The 20,757-nt window shown below is 38.3% G+C and overlaps 1 protein-coding gene across 1 annotated transcript; it reads left to right on the plus strand.

Moving 5' to 3' along the window:
• The first annotated feature begins 243 nt into the window (after positions 1 to 243).
• LOC110302222 (olfactory receptor 8G18-like) lies at positions 244 to 1,182 on the plus strand. Its single transcript, XM_021173042.1, has one exon. It carries the CDS (start codon positions 247 to 249, stop codon positions 1,180 to 1,182), a length of 936 nt encoding a protein of 311 aa, XP_021028701.1. The 5' UTR covers positions 244 to 246.
• Positions 1,183 to 20,757: the final 19,575 nt, after the last annotated feature.

Below are 20,757 nucleotides of genomic sequence, written 5' to 3' on the forward strand. Positions count from 1 at the left end.
TAGCTTTAACTCAATGACAGTATTTTATATAAATGCACTTTTAATTTTAAGTATATGTTTAAATTTTTAAATAAAAATTAATTGTGTTTATCTAAGTTAATTCACTTAAGGCAATTATATAGATGGCAAATGTATACTTAAGCAGAAATAGTTTACACGAGCTTTTTGTACAAGTAAATGAAAAATAAACTTTAATCAGTTAATTGGCTTACAAACTTTTTTCTCCTTTAGATCTGATTGGAGGACATGGCATCAGGAAACCACTGCACAGTGACTGAATTCTTCTTAGCTGGGCTCTCAGAGAAGCCAGAATTCCAGGTGCCCCTCTTCCTCCTCTTCCTTGGAATCTATCTAATCACTGTGACAGGGAACCTGGGCATGATCACACTGATTGGGCTTAGTTCCCACCTGCACACACCCATGTACTTTTTCGTCAGGAGTCTGTCCTTCATTGACTTCTGTCAATCCACAGTTGTTATTCCTAAAATGCTCATGAGCTTTCTGACAGAGAAGAACATCATTTCCTACTCTGGATGCATGGCTCAGCTCTACTTCTTCTTCATATTTGGTATTGCAGAGTGCTACACATTAGCTGCAATGGCATATGACCGATATGTTGCTATTTGTAACCCCTTGCTTTATAATATAACCATGTCCTATCAGATTTACAGTTCTCTGATATCGGGGTCATATATTTTTGCTGTGTTCTGTTCATCCTTAATCACTGGATTCATGTTTAGGATTCAGTTCTGCAATTTAGATGTGATTAACCACTATTTCTGTGATCTTCTTCCCCTCTTGAATCTTGCATCCTCTAATATCTATATCAATGAAATATTGATTCTAGTTATTGCTACACTGAATGTCTTTATCCCTGTGATGACCATTATTACTTCCTACATCTTCATTATTGCCACCATCCTCTATATTCACTCCAGTGAGGGCAAGTTCAAAGCTTTTAGTACTTGTAGTACCCACATCTCTGCTGTTGCTATCTTTTATGGTTCAGGAGCATTCACGTACTTACAGCCCTCATTACTGAATTCTATGGGCCAAGCAAAAGTGTCCTCTGTGTTTTGTACTACTGTTGTACCCATGCTGAACCCCTTCATCTACAGCCTGAGGAATAAGGATGTCAGTTTTGCACTGAAAAAAATACTTGAAAGAAAAAAATTCATGTAAGAAGAAATCATGTGAGAATTATTTACCACAGAAAAATAATTAAAAATACATAGAAATATTTTTGACTCCACCTGTCATTATTATTACATATTTCCTAGGATCCTTTAATAATTTTACAATTGGAAATTTACACTGTAAAAATTAAAAGATATTAGCTATCAGTTTTATTGGTATCTAATAGAAATGAATCTGGGCACTTTGTCTTTATGGGTTAATTTTTGAGTACTTAATATATTATATGATTATCAGAATAAAAAATGTATACAAATAGTATAGTTTACACAAATTGTTATGATCATAGATGATATTCCATCATTTTATGTATATTTTTCTTCATATTTGATAGACTTTACTTTAAAAATATATAAACCTCTTTCTAATTTACCACAAATGACACCTTTTAAAAAACTATTTCTTCATTTTTTAAACTTCAGATTTTATCCCCTCCCTGTACATCCTCTGAATGTTCCACATCCCATACCTTTCTCCACCCCCTCACCTGTTTCCGTGATAATTTCCCCATCCCCCATTTTCTATCCCATCAGAACTCTCTACTCCCTGTGGACTTCTGTCTCTTGAGGATTTGGTGCATCTTCTCTGACCGAGTCCAAATCCTGCAGTCCTCTGCTGTACTTGTGTAGGGGGGTTCCTGGTTGGTGTCTCAGTGTATGAGATAACTCAGGGGTTCAGGTTAGTTGACACTGCTTATCCTCCTATAGGGTTGTCTTCCTCCTCAGCTTCTTCCACCTTTTCAAAAATTCAACCACCAGGGTCGGCAGCTTCTGCCCATCGATTTGGTGTAAATAATCTGCATCTGAAACTTTCAGCTGCTTGTTGTAACTTTCAGAGGGCAGTCATGAAAGGTCCCTTTTTGTGAGCACACTATAGCATCAGTAATACTGTCAGGCCTTGGAGCTTCCCCTTGAGCCTGATCCCAATTTAGTTCTGTTGCTCAAGCTCCTTTTGCTCAGTCTCTTCACCATTTTTACCCCTTCAGTTCTTTCAGACAAGAACAATTTTGTGACAGAGTTTTTACTGTGTGATGACAACCCCATCCCTCACTTGATGCCCTGCCTTTCTGCTGGAGGTGGCCTCTACAAGTTCCCTCTTACTACTGTATGGCATTTCATGTAAGGTCCCTCAGTTTGAGTCCTGAGAGTTGCCCACCTCCTAGGTCTCTGGTATATTCTGGAGGGTTCCCCCCACTTTCTACCTCCCAAGGTTGCCTGTTTCGATTCTTTCTGTTGGCCCTTGGCTTCACTCTTGCCCCCCCCCCCAATACCTGATCATGTTCCCCTCTTCTCCTCCCTGTCTCCTTCTCCACACAGTTCCCTCCCTTCCTGCCCCATCCTGAGATTGCCCCCTTCTCCCTCCCAGGAGGGATTGAGACATACTCACTTGGGCTCTTCAGTTTAACCTTTTTTTAAGTTCTATGGATTGTATCCTGGGTATTCTGTACTTTTTTTTAAATATAAAATCCACTTATTAGTGAATACATACCATATATTTTAAAATAATTTTAATACATTTTTCAGAATTTGATATGTAAGTGCTGTAACTATGTCTGTTCCCTTGTCTCCGTTCAACCATTCCCATGGTTACTCTGCTATCTCTCAGTTAATGGCCTCTTCTCCTTTAATCCATATATACTCATAGGAAGACACATTCTATTCTCAATAATTCTTATTGTCCCACTTTTCTTCATCTTAGAATGGGGTGCTTGATATTTCTCAATTCTCCTTTGGAGAGCAGTGTTGTTTGTCTTTCAGGTTCTGAGTCACCACCATCAATCTTTTCTAGTTTCATTTATTTACATGAAAATTTCAAATTCTTATTTTTCTTGACACCTACCTAAAATTCTAATCTATTTTCATGATCACTCAATTATGTACAGTTCATTTAACTTTGGTCTTGCTTTTCTTGAGCATCATATGGTATGTAAATTGTATCTTGGGAGCTGGGCAGGGTAGTGCATGCCATTAATCCCAGCACTTGGGAAGGCAGTGGCAGGCAGATTTCTGAGTTCAAGGCCAGCCTGGTCTGCAAAGTCAGTTCCAGGACAGCCACAGCTATACAGAGAAACCCTGTCTCAAAAAAAAAAAAATGTATCTTGAGTATTCTGAGCTTTTGGGCTAAAATCCACTTATCAGTGAGTGCATATCATGTGTGTTCTTTTGTGACTGGGTTGCCTCACTCAGGATAAACTTTTCTAGTTCTATCCATTTGCTTAAGAATTTCATGAAATTCATTGTTTTGAATAGTTGAATAGTACTTCCCTGTGTAAATGTACCACATTTTCAGTATCCATTCATCTGTTGAAGGACATTTGGGTTCTTAACAGCTGCTGGCTATTATAAATAAGGTTACTAAGAACATAGTAGAGCATTTGTCCTTGTTATATATTAGAACAACTTTTGGGTATATGCCAAGGAGTGGTATAGCAGGATCCTCAGGTGCCAATTTTCTGAGGAACTACTGAACTGATTTCCAGAGTGGTTGTACCATCTTAAATCTCAACAGCAATGGAGGAGTGTTCCTCTTTCTCTACATCCTCACCAGCCTCTAATGTTACCTGAATTTCTGCTTTTGGACAATCTGACTGGTGTGAGGTTGAATCTCAGGGTTGTTTTGATTTGAATCTCCATGATGACTAAGCATTTTGTACATTTCTTTAGTTGCTTCTCAGCCATTTAGTATTCCTCAGTTGAGAATTTTTTGTTTTGCTCTGTACTCAATTTTTAATGGGGTTATTTGGCTCTCTGGGATCTAACTTCTTGAGTTTTTGTATATATATTGGGTATTAGCTCTATGTCAGATGTAGAGTGGGTTAAGATATTTTCCCAAACTCTTGTTTGACATTTTGTCCTGTCGATAGTTCCCTTTACTATACAGAAGCTTTGTAATTTTATAAGGTCACATATATCTAATCTTTATCTTAGAGCATAAGCCATTTGTGTTCTGTTCAGGAAATTTTCCTATGTGCCTATGTGTTTAAGGTTCTTCACCACTTTCTCTTATATTAGGTGCAGTGTTTCTGGTTTTATGTGGAGGTCCTTGATCTACGTGGACTTGAGATTTGCACAGCGTGATAAGAATGGATTGATTTTCATTCTTCTAAATGCTGACCCTCTAGTTGAACCAGCACCATTTGTTGAAAATGCTCTTTTTCCACTGGGTGGTTTTTGCTCCTTTGTCAAAGATCAAGTGACCATAGGTGTGTGGGTTAATTCTGGGTCTTCAATTCTGTTCTATTGATCCACCTGCCTGTCTCTGTACAAATACCATACAGATTTTATCATTGTTGCTGTGTAGTATAGCTTAAGGTCATAGATGGTGATTCTCCCAGAAGTTCTTCTTTTGTTGAGAAACTTTTTTGCTATCCTGGGTTTTTTGTCATTCCAAATGAATTTGAGAATTGATCTTTCTAACTCTGTGAAGAATTGATGTGGAATTTTGGTGGGGATTACATTGAAACAGTAATTGCTTTAGGTAAGATGGTCATTTTTACAATACTACCCCTGCCAATCCACAAACATGGGAAATCTTGCCAAATTTTGAAATCTTTGATTTCTTTCTTCAGAGGCTTGAAGTTCTTTTCTTACATATCTTTCACTTCCTCAGTTAGAGTCACACTAATGTATTTTATATTATTTGTGACTATTTCAATATGTGTCATTTTCCTAATTTTTCTCAATGTGTTAGTCCTTTGATTATAGGAAAGCCTACTTTTGATTTGTTTGAGGTAACTTTATACTCAGTCACATCGCTGAAGTTCTTTATCAGGTTTAGGAGTTCTCTGGATCCATACCATATACAGTTAACAAACTTTAAGGTTAGAACTTACAACATTCTAAGAAAAAATATTGCATTTTCTGTTTTAAGTTTTAATCTTATCACAAAGGGAGAAGTGAATCTTTGCAAAATACTTCATAAGGTTCATAACTTACAACATTCTTAGCAATACTACAAAGAATAAATCTATTGAAAGATTTTGGAGAATCATACTGTGTCAGACAGTCATAGTTTTAGATGGTCTATAAAAAGAAATGTATATTTATCAAATGACAGAGAAAATGTGCTTAGTGACATTCTTTCAAGTAGAATGAAGAGCATTCTAAAATGTGGGTGATGACTATGTTTAATAGAGTGTAGGAACTGTAAGTAGCTAAATGTGTCCACAGGAGGGATTGTATGCATGAAGAATTTATAGACTTACAAACTAGATTTTGGTTAGATACATAATTTGAAACACACATGCTTAAGTAGAACATTTTGGAGTTCTTTTATTCTGATAATCATTGTGGAACATAAGACATTTTGAGAGCAAAATGAATTTCCTTAGAAAAATATAAAATCTATAGACATTGGAATCAACTGAATTAGCAAACATATTGTTGTGAAATATAAAATGTTTCCATGAAATCTCTAAATATTGAACATATAAAGTAACATTTATGAGTCTCAGAATTTTATGGTTGTGAATTTACACAAATGTTTGTTTATTATTCAACATTACTGTGAATATTGGTATACTTCTGTATTTATTGTAAGGCAATGAATATGCAGTAATAATCAACTCTTTTATAAAGTATATATTGCCTTGTCCTACTACTTTTCTTTTATCTGTTATATGGGTTTTTTTTTTTTGTTGTTGCTTCTTTTTGGTATTTGTTTGTTTGTTTATTTTTGTTTTTTTGTTGTTTGTTTGTTTTTTTGAGACAGGTTTTCTCTGTATAGCCCTGGCTGTCCTGGAACTCACTTTGTAGACCAGGCTGGCCTCAAACTCAGAAATCTGCCTGCCTCTGCCTCCTGAGTGCTGGGATTAAAGGCATGTTCCACCATGCCTGGCTTGTGATATGCATTTTGTCATATATTTAAAACACAGTTTTAATGAATATACATTAACAAGAAGGCTTTAGGTTTAGGATTCTTTAAACCAGAGTACATATCACTTTAATTTAATTGCTACAGTTATCTAAGGACACTTTATTTCCTTTGAAATTCAATAATATTTAGAGGTATATGAAGAATAAGAGACACAGAGAGAGAAAGGATAGAGGAAATGGAGACAGGGGAGAAAGTTGGCAGAAAATGTCTGTAAGCATGGTATTAGAATTATTTTATCCAATCTAATGGCTCTCAAGTGGAAAACTCATTTGGTATTTCTAAAGTTTTCCAATTACTATTCTCTAATATTTTTGTGGTCCAGATTTCTACATGCTGCTGCAAGACATATCTATTCATGAAATTTGTCATAGGATTGGGAGCTCTATGTTAAATAAATTTTAACAGACGAATAGTTTTAAGAATATTTTAATGGCTATGTAAGCCACCAGTCTCTTTATAATGAAACAAATATACTAATATACTTCTAAATATAGTAATGAAAATGAAAGAATAGCAGGGGTTTAATGTAACTAAGTGTATAATTTGGAGAGTTGATATAATATCGAAACTCAGTGACTCTAGAAATAGAATAACAACTACTTATTTATAGCTTTTTGTGGTGATCTTAGAAGAGCCAAAGATTAAACCGGATGTATTTTGCAAAGTTTCAGTTCTCCCTTGGTGATAAGAATAATACTGAAACCAGAAAATGCAATACTTTTTGCTTTTCTTCATAAAAGAATGTTTACATATTTGCATTAGAAGATTTTCTTAATGTTGTTATCATCTTATGTGACTTTTAAGTATAAGAACATTAGGACATGAGTTAACATGTACTTTATATTAATATGTATTTTACATCTGAATGAAATATTACTCTCTTAGAAATTAAGATACTAACTGGGCAGAGAAGACAACTCAGAGGGTAAATGCTCTTGCCACACAATCTTAGTAATCTGACTATATCCTCCAAAACTGCATTGTGGAAGGAATAAAAATGATGTCTAAAATTATTTTTTTGTCTCTGTAATATGCAGCACAACATACCATAAACCTGTGAATTCAAGCTTTATATAAAGAAACACAAAAATATTTTTTATTATTTTAAAAGTATTTTTAAAGGGAAATGTAAGCATCTGCCAGTGGTGTGTGTGTGTATTATATATAGAGAGATTCGAGAAGAAATCTTGGTATGGATCAATATAAACTTGCAGATTTTCCAGATTCCATTATTTCTAATCTTTTAAGATACATATTTCTCTTTTTAAAAAATATTTCTTAATACTGGGCTATACTGATTATTACTGTAAATTCTGAAATGACCCAGAATAGACAGTATGTTTTAAGTCTTGTATTTGTGTCTTAAATGCTATGACATTATAAGTGATATATATTAATTGGATTATGACAAACCTGTCTGTAAGTATGCCACGCTTTCTTTCTTTCTTTCTTTCTTTCTTTCTTTCTTTCTTTCTTTCTTTCTTTCTTTCTTTCTTTCTTTCTTTCTTTCTTTCTTTCTTCTTCCTTTCTTCCTTTCTTCCTTTCTTCCTTTCTTCCTTTCTTCCTTTCTTCCTTTCTCTCTCTCTCTCTCTCTCTCTCTCTCTCTCTCTCTCTCTCTCTCTCTCTCTCTTTCTTTCTTTCTTTCTTTCTTTCTTTTAAAATATAGAGTATTACAAAACACTGCTTTGGTAAGTTTTTCAATGATTAAATTTTTGTACAACTTTTCTTGGGACTACTTGAAAGATTCAGTACATGAGGATTGTTTGTATTTTCTTAGATTGACTTCTGGATATTTGCTGATAACTTTTTCATATTTCATGCCATTTGTAGTTCATTGTTTTAATTTTAGAAATTCCATTGAAATATGTCTCAATAAAATGGCACATAATAAAAAAAAATAGGTATAAATAGTACTTTGTTTGACATGGAAATACTAGCAAATACAAAGCTTGTGGTGAGGCACTTACATAAGACAAAGCAGACTTAGAATTGCACACCAGCAAAAAGAAATATGTCATAGCTTAACGAGAAAAGGTGTTACTTAAGTTTGCAAAATTAAAGTAAAAATATGAATATCACAAGTTTGAGTGCAGTTGTTATTGTACTTTGTATAATATATATTAGAATAGCACCCACAATGTCATCATACATAGAAATAATTGAACAATATAGTTAAAATATAAACAGCCAAGATATAAATGCTCCAAAATAGTCAGTATCTATTTTGGAATAGTATAATTCTCAACATGTTTTGATTAAAATTTTAAAATGTTCATAAAGCAACAGGTCTTTGGTCTGACAATAGTGTCAGGTATAGATTTTATCTTATGAAGCAGAAAATGTTTCAATAATTTCATTATGTTCATGACACCATTGTCCCAATAAGAAAGACTTAAATTCCAGATTTTAATATATCTCAAATATTACACAGCTGGATAAGATTTTTGAGTGTTTCTTTGCTCCAGTAGTGTCCATAGTATCTTCCAATAGTGGCAAAGCTACCCATTAATAATGAAACTTCCAGGACAAGCCAGATGTGATATTTTCATTATCTTTTTTTTCAACTACAGTATACCTTCATCCACAAGGTTATAACATTGAGCTCTGAGGTATAACCAAGAGTAATAAGAAGAGCTCATGATTTTTGCAGAAATTGGTAGGACCTCACTGGCTAGCAACACTGAAAGAAGGGCCCATTTCCCCAATATCTTTGGTGAATAAAAGAAAAAGATTGTCATCCAGACACAGGAGAACATTGCATGTATGAACTGACAATAATTATGATGGTATACATAATTCCTGTGCAAGCTCAAAGACTGAAAAATGTACTTTATGGCTATTCCAATAGAAAGCTTTAGAATTATATGCCATTGCATGCATGAGTGCATTGTTACTTAACAAATACTACCTAGAATTTATTCCATACAAAAAGTACAATTGAATATTTGGGCTGTTTCATACTAAAGCATTAATAATGAAGGAATAAAGATGCTAGAACATTTTCACAATTCTCTATGCAGAAAACTGTTGTTATTTATCCTGGATAAAACCTTAGAAATGTGACTGAAGTACATAGAAGATATGTATTCACACTTACAATATGCTATCAAGATAGTTTTCAAAGTTTCAAGGTTCTACATTTACTCCACAAACACGTGGTGTGTGATGTGTCTAAGTACTCTTTGTCAACATTTGGTATTGCCACAGATTTTCAATTGCCACTATGATATAATTGTATGAAGATATTTCATTTTGATACCATTGATGATTAATCTTTTAATTAATTATATTTCATTTAAATTCCAAATGTCTCAGCATTATTTTCTTAAAGAAACAATTCAGTGGGCAGACCCTGTTTCAGGCTCCAGACATCGGGGCAGCTTCCTTGCCAGAGGAGAGGTGTCTGTCCTGCCCAGGAGGGCTCTGTTGGAGCACCTGGGGGAGCCATCTTGGTTCCTGGATCCCTCAGAGACTAGTCTTTGCAGATGAGAGTGTGGACTATAGAAGCTACACAGCTTCTGGGACATGTCCTGTTTTAGGCTTTCATTTTCTGCCAGGAGGCAGGTCTGAATGCCAGATATCAGCGCACCTTCCCTACAAGAGGAGAGCATGAATGCAGAGAGTGCTCTGACCACTGAAACTCAGGAGAGAGATAGTCTCCCAGGTCTGCTGATAGAGGCTAACAGAATCAGGGGAGGAACAAGCCCTAACCACAGACAAGTATAAAAACTAACTCCAGAGATTACCAGACATTGAAAGGCAAACTTAAAAATCTTACTAACAGAAACCAAGACCAATCACCATCATCAGAATCCAGCACTCCCACCTCAGCCAGTCCTGGGCACCCTAACACACCCAAAAAGTTAGACCCAGATTTAAAAGCATATCTCATGATGATGGCAGAGGACATCAAGAAGGACTTTAATAACGCACTTAAAGAAATACAGGAGAGCACCTCTAAAGAGGTACAAGTCCTTAAGGAAAAACAGGAAAACACAACCAAAGAGGTAGAAGTTCTTAAAGAAAAACAGGAAAACACAACCAAAGAGGTGATGGAATTGAACAAAACCATACAAGACCTAAAAAGTGAAGTAGACACAATAAAGAAAACCCAAAGTGAGGCGACACTGGACATAGAAACCCTAGGAAAGAAATCTGGAACCATAGATGCAAGCATCACCAACAGAATACAAGAGATGGAAGAAAGAATCTCAGGTGCAGAAGATTCCATAGAGAACATCAGCACAACAATCAAAGAAAATGCAAAATGCAAAAAGATCCTAACTCAAAACATCCAGGAAATCCAGGACACAATGAGAAGACCAAACCTATAGATAATGGGAGTAAATGAGAATGAAGATTTTCAACTTAAAGGGACAGCAAATATCTTCAACAAAATTTTAGAAGAAAACTTCCCAAACCTAAAGAAAGAGATGCCCATGAACATACAAGAAGCCTACAGAACGACAAATAGACTGGACCAGAAAAGAAATTCCACCTGACACATTATAATCAGAACAAGAAATGCACTAAATAAAGGTAGAATATTGGAAGCAGTAAGGGATAAATGTCAAGTAACATATAAAGGCAGGCCTATCAGAATTACACCAGACTTTTCACAAGAAACTATGAAAGCCAGAAGATCCTGGATAGATGTTATACAGACCCTAAAAGAACACAAATGCCAGCCCAGGCTACTATACCCAGCCAAATTTTCAATTACCATAGATGGAGAAACCAAAGTATTCCAGAACAAAACCAAAAAATTCATATATTATCTTTCCATGAATCCAGCCCTTCAAAGGATAATAACAGAAAAAAAACAATACAAGGACGGAAACCACGCCCTTGAAAAATCAAGAAAGTAATCCTTCAACTAACCTAAAAGAAGACAGTCACAAGAACAGAATGCCAACTCTAACATCAAAAATAATAGGAAGCAACAATTAATTTTCCTTAATATATCTTAATATCAATGGAATCAATTCCCCAATAAAAAGACATAGACTGATAGATTGGCTACATACACAGGACCCAACATTTTGCTGCTTACAGGAAACCCATCTTAGGGAAAAAGACAGACAGTTTCTCAGAATCAAAGGCTGGAAAACATTTTCCAAGCAAATTTTATGAAGAAACAAGCTGGAGTAGCCATTCTAATATCTAATAAAATCAACTTCCAACCCAAAGTTATCAAAAAAGACAAGGAGGGGCACTTCATCCTCATCAAAGGTAAAATCTTCCAAGGGGAACTCTCAATTCTGAATATCTATGCTCCAAATACAAGGGCAGCCACATTCATTAAAGAAACTAGTAAAGCTCAAAGCACACATTGCACTTCACACAGTAATAGTGGGAGACTTCAACACACCACTTTGATCAATGGACAAATCGTGGAAACAGAAACTGAACAGGGACACAGTGAAACTAACAGAAGTTATTAAACAAATGGATTTAACAGATATCTACAGAACATTTTATCCTAAAACAAAAGGATATACGTTTTTCTCAGCACCTCAGGGTACCTTCTCCAAAATTGGCCATGTAATTGGTCACAAAACAGGCCTCAAGAGATACAAAAATATTGAAATTGTTCCATGCATCCTATTAGATCACCATGGACTAAGGGTGATCTTCAATACTAGCATAAATATTAGAAAGTCAACATTCACGTGGAAACTGAACAACACTCTACTAAATGATACATTGGTCAAGGAAGGAATAAAGAAAGAAATGAAAGACTTTTTAGAGTTTAATGAAAATGAAGCCACAACACACCCAAACTTATGTGACACAATGAAATCATTTCTAAGAGGAAAACTCATAGCTCTGAGTGCCTCAAAAAAAAAAAAAAAAACAAAAAAACAAAAAACAACAACAACAACAAAAAAAACTAGAAAGAGCACACACTAACAGCTTGACAACACACCTAAAAGCTTTAGAACAAAAGGAAGCAAATTCACCCAAGAGGAATAGACGGCAGGAAATAATCAAACTCTGGGGAGAGATCAACCAAGTGGAAATAAGAAGAACTATTCAAAGAATCAACCAAAGGAGGTGCTGGTTCTTTGAGAAAATCAACAAGATAGATAAATCCTTAGCCAGACACACTAGAGTGCACAGGGATAGCATCCTAATTAACAAAATCAGAAATGAATAAGGAGACATAACAACAGATCCCGAAGAAATTCAAAACACCATCAGATCCTTCTAATCACATGATATGTACTCACTGATAATTGGATATTCACCCAGAAACTTAGAATAACCAACATACAAAATACAATTTGTAAAACACATGAAACTCAAGAAGAATGAAGACCAAAGTGTGGACACTTTGCCCCTTTTTAGAATTGGGAACAAAACACCCATGGAAGGAGTTACAGAGACAAAGTTTGGAGCTGAGATGAAAGGATGGACCATCTAGAGACTGCCATACCCGGGGATCCATTCCATAATCAGCATCCAAACACTGACACCATTGCATACACTAACAAGATTGTGAGGCTATGCCGGGGCCTAGCAAACCCATAAGTGGATGCTCACAGTCAGCTATTGGATGGATCACAGGACCCCCAATGAAGCAGGTAGAGAAAGTACCCAACGAGCTAAAGGTTTCTGCAACCCTATAGGTGAAACAACAATATGAACTAACCGGTACCCCCAGGAGCTCGTGTTTCTAGCTGCATATTTATCAGAAGTTGGCCTAGTTGGCCATCGTTGGGAAGAAAGGATCCTTGGTCCTGCAAACTTTATATGCCTCAGTATAGGGGAATGCCAGGGCCAAGAATTAGGAGTGGGTGGGTAGGGGACTTGGGGAGAGGAGGTTAAGGGGGACTTTTGTGATAGTATTTGAAATGTAAATGAAGAAATTCCTAATTAAAGAAAAAAAGAAAGGAAACAATTCACAATAGATGCTTTGTAAAATAATGCTCATGACTTAGGTTAACCTAACCAAGATTAACGTAATGACAACATCAACGGAGCTGCCAACTGGATGGGGAAATCTCATAAAGTTTTACCTGAGATCAAGTGCTGCAAGCATTTAATAGCTGATGAGAGAGGGAGAATCAGACTTCTCTATGACTGAGTTCTCTAATAGATACTCCAGGCCCAGTGTTCAGCCCTAAGAGTACACAATCAACACTATATGTCTTTAACAGGGTATGTATGAATGAATGCTTATATACTTGTGTATATATGGAATGATCATGAGAGAGCATTAGGTTCACGTGAGGTTTTGGATGGGAGATATTTGAGTTGGAATGATGAAATAGTGGATGTATGTATCAAATTATCAAAAACTTTTAATTAAATATAAAAGATAATACTATGTTGGGGCTTGCAAATCTGAATAAAATCGGTGTCAATGAGACAGTCTGAAAGCAGACCCTTCTTGAAGATGATGGATTAAATATCGCAAACCCTCCAGAAACAGACAGAGGTCTTGTTCTCTGATTTTCATTTTCAAATGGTTCCTAGAAAATAATTTTCCATAAATACATAAGACACTTTATGAATATTTGGCTTCATTTTCATACATGCAAAAAGGGCTCTGTGAGGAGCCGCCCTCACAGTTGCTGTTACAAGATGGTGCTGCCATCCGTTGCTCATAAGTGTGCGCAGGCGTCAGGGTATCTTTCCATTACCTGAGCCCTGCCTCTCTCGTGGTGTTAACTGACTGATAGTGAGCCGTCAATCTGGGTGGTGCACGTTTCGCAGCCTATAAAAGGGAAGGGTTTTCTGCTCTCTGGGTCTCCTCTCCTGAAGCTGATCATCTATCTCTCGAGATGTATTAAAGCTTTACTGCAGAAGGAACCGAGTGGCCTGCGTGCGTTTTCGCTGGTGAGACGGTAGCGTGGGTCATCTGGTGCTGGAGACCCGGGAATTAACATCGCCAGCATTGAGGAGAACCCCCCCGCCCCCCCCCCCCAGACAGACCGGGTTCAGAACTGCAGGGAAAAGGTAAGTTCGGAGAGATATATCTGATTGTGAACCTCTTATCCCTTTTGATTTAAGTCTTAATCTAGATGCACCCTAAGAAGGGGCAGTAGAAGCTCTAGTCTTGTTTGCTGTCCATCAAGGTTGGTGCTGAAATTTGCTGTCCATTTTGACTGGTGCTGAAATTTGCTGTCCATTGAGGCTGGTGCTGAAATTTTATTTCTGTCCATCGAGGTTGGTGATGCTGTCCATCGAGGCTGGTGCTGAAATTTTATACTGTCCATCAATGCTGGTGCTGAAATTTTTATTCTGTCCATCGAGGCTGGTGTTGAAATTTGAGGTGTGGTCAGTCCTACGTAGATAAGCGGCAGCACCGAGGTATCTTGTAAGCCTCCCGTAGATAAGGGAGCGGAGCACTGTGTTTACTTTTGGTTTTACTTAAGGAGTACTATAAGTTGGGTGTAGATCAGCCGCAGGCACTCACTCTATCATGGGCTCTTCACAGTCATTGATCACCGCGTTACAGGCAGTGCTAAAGCAACGTGATCTGCAGGTCACCTCCCGTATGCTGCAGAATTTTGTTAAGGAAGTGAATCGTGTTGCTCCCTGGTATGCCTGTTCAGGGTCTCTAACTGTAGCCTCATGGAATAAGCTAGGAAGGGACCTTGACCGTAAGCATGAAGAGGGAGACTTATGCCTAGGCACCAAGGCAATTTGGAAGCTGATAAAAAACTGTCTAGAGGATGAAATCTGCTGACCTGCCATTGTGGAGGGACAGGGAACACTAGAAGAGGTTCAGGAGAGTATGTCAGAAACCGAACGGAGTGAGAGAATAAGAGCTCGAAAAAAGAAAGACATGTCTAAGAAAAAAGGTCCTCCCCGGGATTCAGAAGGAAGGGGAGCGAGAAAGAAGGGCAGTGAAATTGAGCCCTCTACTAAGAAAAAGCCTTATACTAATTTTTATCCTATCCATGACTTGGAGGCCTTAGAGATTGATAGTTCAGGGTCCGAAGATCTAGACCCCAGTGAGGAGGCTGAATTAGAGGAGGATGCAGCAAAATATAAAGAACAAAGATATACCCCTGATCGATGGTTGTGATCAGGAAGTAATAAAAAGGGTAGCATAATAGCTACTGTGCCCACAGAACCACCACTTTATGAATTGCGGTATAGTGCTAACTCTTTTTTCCTCAGGAAGAGTTAAAAAAGATACAGATGGCATTTCCAGTCTTTGATACTGGGGAGGCGGGGCATATGCATGCCCCAGTGGACTATAAACAACTTAAAGAACTTGCTGAATCTGTCCATAATTATGGGGTCTGTGCCAATTTTACTCTGGTTCAGGTCGAGAGATTAACCAATATTGCCATGACCCCATCAGATTGGCAAATGTTAGCAAAGGCTACACTCCCTAATATGGGACAATATATTGAAACAGAAAGGGGGAGTCGACGAGGCTCTGCCCTTAACACCGAGAGTGGCCATCTCTATGGCATTCTTTACTCTTAATTTTTTGAATCTTGACGTTCAGCACTGCAGCTGAACGTCACTGTTCAGAACCAAACAGACCTAGAGAAATGATCAAATGGAAAGATGTCTTAACCGGAAAATGGAGAGGCCCGGATCCTATTTTAATAAGATCCAGGGGAGCTATTTGTGTTTTTCCACAGGAAGAAGACAATCCTCTTTGGGTTCCAGAACGCCTCACCTGAAAGATCTCCCCTTCAGAAGATGTGGACAAAAGAGGGAACACTGAAACAACGATGGATACTGACCCTTCTACTGGAGATCCTGGTTCCTAGTATATTGGGGAAATTGCATTGGGGTGTTATGTCCACCTTTCCCCTGCCCATGCCTGTCATGCACAGTGCACAAGTGTTTCATGCACAGTGCACAAGTGTTTCCACGTTTTTTTACTACTGATAGGGAGCTGGGATTTGCCTTTTTACCATTAGATGGGCAAATTCAGGCTCTGATGGAAAATAGAACTTTTCCCTCAAAGGAAGCCTGTGCTTTGTGATGATCTCTGACTTGAAAGACCAAAGCCAGTGTATATCCTTATATAGTGTTTGGCCCCCTTTCTGTGGGTGGTAAGTAAAAAAAGTTTAAATAGTAATCAATTAGAGTAATCAATTACTTGCTTAATGAATGTTTCTATGCCCTGTGTTGGGAAGCTACTAAGTATCCCTTCGCTTTGGTTACTCACATGCCTAAATTTGTTCCAGTTCCTGTGGAAGCCCCTAGCAGTTTAAGCTTATTTAAAGAAAAGAGAGATTTTAGAATCTCTGCTATTATAGTTGGCTTGGTAGCAACAGCAGCAATAGCTGCCTCTATCACTGCTTCGGCCCTTGCCTTGTCTGCTACGGTTCAGACAACAGAAACCATCAATGACCTTTTGGCAAGAGTGACATCGGCCCTGGACAGGCAGGCCACAGCCAACTCCCAGATATAGGGAGGCCTCATGTTGGTAAACCAACGGATTGATCTGGTCCAAGAGCAGGTGGATGTCCTGTGGCAAATGGCTCAGCTGGGTTGCGAACATAAGCTGCCTGGCCTATGTATCACCTCAGTACAATTTAAGAATTTTACAAAAGCAACTAACCTGTCAAAGGCTTTGTCTCATTATTTGTTACAGAATTGGACCATAGAATTTGAACAGACATTCCGGGAGCTGAGGATCACTGTCTTACAAGTCAATTCGACACGTCTTGACCTGTCATTGACAGAAGGATTTTCTACCTGGATTTCTGCAGCATTCTCCTACTACAAGGAATGGGTGGGGGTGGATTTGTTTGGAGTGGCTGTGTGCGGTGGCGTACTGCTCCTACTATGGATGATCTGCAAACTTAAAGTCCAAACAAGGAGGGACAGGATGGTAGTAACCCAGGCGCTTGTTGCTTTGGAGCATGGTGCCTCCCCAGATATATGGTTATCGATGCTTAAGCAATAGGTCGCTGGCCGCTCAGCTTTTGCACCCCATGAGGCTAGTCTCATTGCACGGGATAGAGTGAGTGTGCTTCAGCAGCCCGGGAGAGTTGTACAGCTACGCACTGAAGTAGAAAGGTTCTGCGGCATAAGATGAGCCTATTCTAGGGAGACATGTCATCTTGTATGAAGGTTGAGTGTCCAAGTGTCCTTCCCCCAGGAAAAATGACACGGGAGTGGACCAAGACCCTTCTGGGTGACGAGCCTGGGAGGAGGTTTTGTGTAAAGCCCCTATGCTTGCACACTGGGGATTTGACCTCTGTCTCCACTCTCAGTACTGGGTGTCCTGTTGCTTCTAAAATAAAAGAAAAGGGGAAGATGTGAGGAGCCGCCCTCACAGTTGCCTTTACAAGATGGCGCTGACATCCGTTGCTCATAAGTGTGCGCAGGTGTCAGGGTATCTTTCCATTACCTGAGCCCTGCCTCTCTCGTGGCCTTAACTGACTGATAGTGAGCAGCCAATCCGGGTGGTGCACGTTTCCAACCATTTTTTCGCAGCCTATAAAAGGGAAGGGTTTTCTGCTCTCTGGATCTCCTCTCCTGAAGCTGATCATCTATCTCTCGAGATGTATTAAAGCTTTACTGCAGAAGGATCCGAGTGGCCTGCGTGCGTTTTCACTGGCGAGAAGGTAGCCTGTGTCAGGGCTCTAGTTATTCTCACCTTCTGTCTCCTACAACTGTCCCTTGTCAATTCCTGACATTACTGAATTTTTGTTTGTTTGTTTCTTTCTTTGACTGTTTTGTTCTGTTTAGTTATCCACTAAGTTTAAACAGGGCCACATTACAGCAACAAGAAACTTAAGGGCATTGTGTTTAAATATAGAAAACCATTTTAAAGCAAAAATAATTTTAAATGTTAATTAATCCCTTTTATTTTCTTCTTTCCATTAATTGCAACTGCTAGGATGTGAGGAAATACTTTCAGAATACTGAGGTCAGTTTAATATCCTTTATTTTTCCGAAATATTTTTCTATGTTTTATTTTATAATACAGGTTGAGAATTTCATTGTACTCAACTAGCAGTATTTCCAGCCATCTCTCTCCACACTCAAACTCCTCCTACATTTTGCCACTGCCTCTAACGTTTATGTCCTTTAAAAAATAATTGTGGACACATATATTCATATATGGAAGCACATATGTATGGGTATATATACATATACCCATATATATGCATATATGTATGTGTATATATGCAAATATGTTAGATTCTGGGACAATTTAGTTCTTGTATATGTCTGTTTAACCAAACTGCCTTCTTTCAGTGGGTAAACTAACAGGTGGCTCATCTCTGGATGAGTCTGATCCTCTAAGTCTCAGAAGTCAATTAGTCATTTATTACCTGTAGCTTTTACCTAGGTATTGAAACCTGTGAATAGTCTTTCTTCCATGTTAGTTTGATAACTGCTCTTACTTAGGACACATACTACAGAGAGTTAATAGTTGCAGCTTCCCTATCATGTATAAAAGAGATTTCTTTTTCACAGCCAAATTCCTGGTCCCCTGACTGGTAGAAATTTCTTTCTTTTCCTCCATACTTTCAAAGTTCTCTGAGCCATTCGTGTGATGTGCAATGTGCGATGAGTGAGAAGAGTTTAGCCCTTGCTGTGAGAAGAATGGAGTAGTAGAAGATGCTGTTGTAAGTGGTAGAAGCTAGCTGTTGTAAAAGAAGCCAGTAGTAGTGAAGAGAGTTTGTTTGTAGTAGTGAAGAGAGGTATTGTATATGTATCAGATAGGTCACTAAAAGTTTCCTATCTCCTAAAAGTATTGCATTGTTTCATGTGTAAAATGTTTGGCCTATTCTCTCCTGTGGATGTGGTATGGTTGTAAAGTTTAGAAAGTGTTTTGTTTTTTCTCCATTATCTTTGCTTGCCCACATGTGTTTTGAAGAGGAAACTCAATATCTTTTCCCCCTAAAAGGTACTGTGGTTTATAAATTCAAACTGCACTTAATCTCTACAGAGGATGTGACATAGATTTACTAATAGAACACTGTTGAGCTGTTGTTTATGTAGTTATTGTTGTTATTTTCCTGAACTTTGGCATATATGTTTTAATGAAAGCACTACATGTTCCCTATCTCTTAAACATACTCCATTAGCACATATGTAAACTGTCCTAAATTCTAAAATGACTGTACTACCAAACTGTCCACATGGTTTTTAAATAAGAATGTTAATGTACTTTTCAGACTAATGATTAGTGTTCAGATAATGTTTGGGTTTAAGTTTAGTTTTAATTTAGGGCTAGGATTAGGGTTAATATTAGGGTTGGTGTAAGGGTAAATATAAGGGTTTCAGTTACAGATAGGGTTAGGCTAATGGTAAGGGTTAGAGGAAGAGTTAGGTTTAGAGTAAGGTTTAAGGTGTGGGTTAGTGTAAGGTTTAGGGTTAGAGGTAGGGTTAGGGTTGAAGATAGGGTAAGGTTAAGAATTAGTGTTAGGGTTAAAGTAAGGGTAAGGATATGAACTAGCTCTCATTGTCCTACTCTGGCCGGTGACAGGACTGACAAGGACACAGGTTGGGTTCCCACAGCAACTTTACTTCGGGCTTTTTCTTTTACAGCTCTCTTCCCCAGCAGCTTCTTCTTAGGGCAAGGGCTAAACTACTCTCTTCACTACTTCTGGCTTCTACCTAGGGCAAGAGCTAAACAAACTCTCTTCACTACTACTGGCTTCTTTTACAACAACTAGCTTCTACCACTTACAACAGCACCTTCTACTACTCCATTCTTCTCACAGCAAGGGCTAAACTCTTCTCACTCCTCGCACCGACTCACCTTCTTCTAGCTCCACCCCACCTCATCCAATCAGAATTCACACATGCTCCAGGCATGAGCTTAGGTCCTTCACAGATAGGCTGACAGGTCTGGATCACAAGGAACTGTCCAGCCTGGCAGGCAGCCCACACATGCAGACTCACTGTGCATGCTCAGGCAAGGCAGTAAACAAGTGAGTTTCACAGGGCCTGTGGCCGCACCCACTTCACACATCTCCCCCTTTTAGTTTTATTAGTAGCTCTGGGATCAACAACTGTCTTAGGTTTCCCCCATCTGTCCCACATCCTTACCTGTCAAGGGAGTGAAGGACTCACTTTCGCCATCCTGTCTTTGGTTGGTATGTGCATGTGAGGGTCATACCCGTCATTAATTATTGATCCAGAATGTTGAGTCAATATTGGGAGGGATGTTCCTGCTTCCAAGGCGGCCATAGCCTGCATTAAGGCTTGTTTATCAGCCCTGTGCTGCCTTCACATACGTGCCATCCACTAAAGCATTCCTCTACACACAACAGTCAGCAGGAGCACTCAAAGGGCTATCCCTCCCCATTTTATTAAGAATCCCACAGTTCCTTGGATGATCTGCAGCCATTGCTTTGCAGTTGCAATCTCCACATGGGTGTTATTCACAGAAACAATCAGTGCTCGCAATTCCTTCATCTTTGTCTCGAGATCATGACTCCAATTTCCTACCAGCATCGTACCAATTGCACAGGACCGATTTGCAGCTCTGGAAAATTCTAATATTGAACAGAGGTTACACACATTCCTGACATATGAGCAATGCAGGAAGAAGATACTAACTGCTCCAAATATTCATCTGTTCCTGCAACCAATCCACTCTTTGGTTAACGATAAGGATACCAGTTTCAAATTTGTATTAATTCCTTCCTGTATTGCAAAAGCACTGGCAGTCTTAGAGGATAGATCATCAAGAACTGAAGCAGTTCCCACTGAATTAGTATACATCTGCCTCCACACTAA

This window comes from Mus caroli, unplaced genomic scaffold (genome assembly GCF_978045245.1).
Source record: "Mus caroli unplaced genomic scaffold, Mus_caroli_1 scaffold_11, whole genome shotgun sequence".
Classification (NCBI taxonomy): Eukaryota; Metazoa; Chordata; class Mammalia; order Rodentia; family Muridae; genus Mus; species Mus caroli.